Source organism: Mustela putorius, unplaced genomic scaffold (genome assembly GCF_011764305.1).
Source record: "Mustela putorius furo isolate JIRA1106 unplaced genomic scaffold, ASM1176430v1.1 tig00000585_pilon_pilon_pilon, whole genome shotgun sequence".
Lineage (NCBI taxonomy): Eukaryota > Metazoa > Chordata > Mammalia > Carnivora > Mustelidae > Mustela > Mustela putorius.
This window is the reverse complement of record NW_025421424.1, coordinates 906,114-909,735: the sequence shown is the minus strand read 5'-3', so window position 1 is coordinate 909,735 and position 3,622 is coordinate 906,114. Positions and strand designations below refer to the sequence as shown.

The 3,622-nt window shown below is 41.5% G+C and overlaps 1 protein-coding gene across 1 annotated transcript; it reads right to left on the bottom strand.

The window, feature by feature from the left end:
• Positions 1–2,631: 2,631 nt before the first annotated feature.
• Positions 2,632–2,992, bottom strand: LOC101680377 (serine palmitoyltransferase small subunit A). Its single transcript, XM_004779625.2, has one exon. The coding sequence runs from the start codon at positions 2,987–2,989 to the stop codon at positions 2,783–2,785; it is 207 nt and encodes a 68-aa protein (XP_004779682.1). The 5' UTR covers positions 2,990–2,992; the 3' UTR covers positions 2,632–2,782.
• Between the last annotated feature and the right edge of the window lie 630 nt (positions 2,993–3,622).

Below are 3,622 nucleotides of genomic sequence, written 5' to 3'. Positions count from 1 at the left end.
TGAGACTTGTACATTTTACTATTAGGTGACAGGGTGTGGGCCTATTTTTATTGATTCTGAGGGGCGTTCTCTGAACCTCCTGAATTTTGATGCTCGTTCCCTTTGCCATATTGCGGAAATTCTCCCCAATAATTCTCTCCAGTATACCTTCTGCTCCCCTCTCTCTTTCTTCTTCTTCTGGAATCCCAATTATTCTAATGTTGTTTTGTCTTATGGTGTCACTTATCTCTCGAATTCTCCCCTCGTGATCCAGTAGCTGTTTGTCCCTCTTTTGCTCAGCTTCTTTATTCTCTGTCATTTGGTCTTCTATATCACTAATTCTTTCTTCTGCCTCATTTATCCTAGCAGTGAGAGCCTCCATTTTTGATTGCACCTCATTAATAGCTTTTTTGATTTCAACTTGGCTAGATTTTAGTTCTTTTATTTCTCCAGAAAGGGCTTTTATATCTCTCGAGAGGGCTTCTCTAATATCTTCCATGCCTTTTTCGAGCCCGGCTAGAACCTTGAGAATTGTCATTCTGAACTCTAGATCTGACATATTACCAATGTCTGTATTGATTTGGTCCCTAGCCTTCGGTACTGCCTCTTGTTCTTTTTTTTGTGTTGAATTTTTCCTTCTTGTCATTTTGTCCAGATAAGAGTAAATGAAGGAGCAAGTAAAATACTAAAAGGGCGTCAACAACCCCAGGAAAATATGCTTTAACCAAATTAGAAGAGATCCCAAATCATGAGGGGGGAGAAAGGGGATAAAAAGAGGTTCAAAAAGGAAGAAAGAAAAAAAAAGAAGAAAAGAATTTAAAAAAAAAAGAAAACAAGTAAGAAAAAAATATATATTAGATAAACTGGTTAAAAAACGTTAAAAAAGAAAAAGGTAAAAGTTAAAAAAAATTTTACCAGAAGGCAAGAAAAAAAACAAAAAATGAAAAAGAAAAAAAAATTAAATTAACTGCAAGACTAAAAAAAAATCACAGGGAAAAAGCCATGAGTTCCGTGCTTTGATTTCTCATCCTCTGGAATTCTGCTGCTCTCCTTGGTATTGAAACCGCACTCCTTGGTAGGTGAACTAGGTCTCGGCTGGATTTCTTGTTGATATTCTGGGGGAGGGGCCTGGTGTAGTGATTCTCAAGTGTCTTTGCCCCAGGCAGAATTGCACCGCCCTTAGCAGGGGCCAGGGTGAGTAATCCGCTGGGGTTTGCTTTCAGGAGCTTTTGTTCCCTGAGCGCTTTCCGTAGAGTTCCAGAGGACGGGAATACAAATGGCGGCCTCCTGGTCTCTGGCCTGGAGGAGCCGAGAGCCCAGGGCCCCACTCCTCAGTGCGCGCTCAGAGAACAGCGCCCAGTAACTCCCGTCTGCCTGACCTCTGGCCGCGCTCCGAGCTCATCAAGCCTGCGACCGGTTCAAGGTCACCCCGAGCTGCGAGCTTACTGTTGGCTCTGTCTCTGTAGCCGGCTTTCCCGTTCCAATACCCGCAAGCTCTGCGACACTCAGATACCCCCGATCCTTCTGTGACCCTGCGGGACCTGAGGCCACACTGACCCCGTGTGGGCTTCGCTCTAGTTTAGCCTCTGGAGCGATGTCCCTCAGCGGAACAGACTTTTAAAAGTCCTGATTTTGTGCGCCGTTGCTCCGCCGCTTGCCAGGAGCCGGCCCCTCCCCCTGGGGTCTATCTTCCTGTCGCTTTGGATTCACTTCTCCGCCGGTCCTACCTTTCAGAAAGTGGTTGTTTTACTGTTTCCAGAATTGCTGTTCTTCTCTTCGATCTGCCGATGGATTTTCAGGTGTTTGCAATCTTTAGATAAGCTATCTAGCTGATCTCCGGCTAGCTGAAGTAGTCTCAGCCTGCTACTTCTCCGCCATCTTGACTCCTCCTCAAATAGTTCTTGATAAAATATCCTCCCTGCCCATCTCCCTGCCCCGGATCTTGTATTGTTTCTTATAAAACTTTGGTCAAGAATAGAAATATATCCAGGCAGATGTATGTGCCATATGAAAGCAAGAACAGTACAGCCAGCTAATGTCTTTGGGTTTTAGAAATAGAAAGCAATTAAAATGTACTCAAAGTTACATTAAGAAAAGCTTTCACAGGGTAATACTGAAACAGTCACAAAGGTTAAGAAAATACTGATAACAAAGTGCAAATGACTACAATGTTAAAATAGACAAAAACTATTATACAAGAGCCTCCTTTTTTATTTTTGAATTTTTTTAATTTATTATTTTTTTTAATTTATCTCTTATTTTAAGCATAACAGTATTCATTATTTTTGCACCACACCCAGTGCTCCATGCAATCCGTGCCCTCTATAATACCCACCACCTGGTACCCTGACCTCCCACCCCCCGCCTCTTCAAAACGCTCAGATTGTTTTTCAGAGTCCATAGTCTCTCATGATTCACCTCCCCTTCCAATTTCCCCCAACTCCCTTCTCCTCCCTTTCTCCCCATGTCCTCCATGCTATTTGTTACGCTCCACAAATAAGTGAAACCATATGATAATTGACTCTCTCTGCTTGACTTATTTCACTCAGCATAAATCTCTTCCAGTCCCATTCATGTTGCTACAAAAGTTGGGTACACAAGAGCCTCTTTTAAAATAAAAAATAAAGAACACACATGAGTCGAGATCATTTTCCTATTCTACTCATGGATTTTAGTCTTCATATTCATAGGGTTGGTTGTATTGACATCTAGTAGAGTTTCTTATGACATCTGATGAGGCTTCATTCCACCTTCAGAGGATGGTCCTTCCCCAAAGAGCCGCTCAATTTGGGTCACGTCTTGGTCACTGTACGAGTTCAAAGTAGTGCAGTATTGCCATGATGTGCTGAGGCATGAAGATGTAGCCTGTGTACAGGGCCATCCCCATGATCGAAACCAGCACAGAATTGAACACAGTCCTCTCCCAGGGCTCCAGCATGCAGAGCGCCGTGACCAGCAGATACTGGTAGTAGAACCAGGACATTTGCTTCCAGGCCCATGCCAGTGCCATGCCCACCACAGGCCTCCCTCATTGAGGTTGAGCATCAGTCTCTGTATGTCTTTTTTGATAAAATGTCTATCCAGGTCTCTTTTGCCCATTTTTAAATCAGATTGTCTTTTTGGTGTTGAGTTGTAGAAGTTCTTTATATTTTCTGGATATTAACCTCTTATTGGATATATGACTTACAAACATCTTTTTCCATTCAGTAGGTTGACTTTTCATCTTGTTGATGGTTTCCTTTGCTATGCAAAAGCTTTTTATTTGGTGTGGTGCCAATAGTTTATTTTTGTTTTTTTCCCCTTTCTTGAGGAAACACGTCCATAAGTGTGTTGCTAAAATCAATGTCTATTACTGCCTATGTTTTATTTGAGGGGTTTTATGGTTTCAGTTCTCAAATTGAGGTCTTTAGTCCATTTTGAGTTTATTTTGTGTATTATGTTAAAAAATGGTCCAGTTTCAATTTATTTTGCATGTAGCCATCCAGTTTTCCCAATGTCTTTATTTATTGAAAAAATTGCCTTTTCCTCATTATATATTCTTGCCTCCTTTGTTATAGATTAAGTGACAATATAAGTATGGGCTTATCTCCAGATTTTCTCTTTATTTTTTATTTTCAGCAGTTTGCCTATAATTTCCTGAATA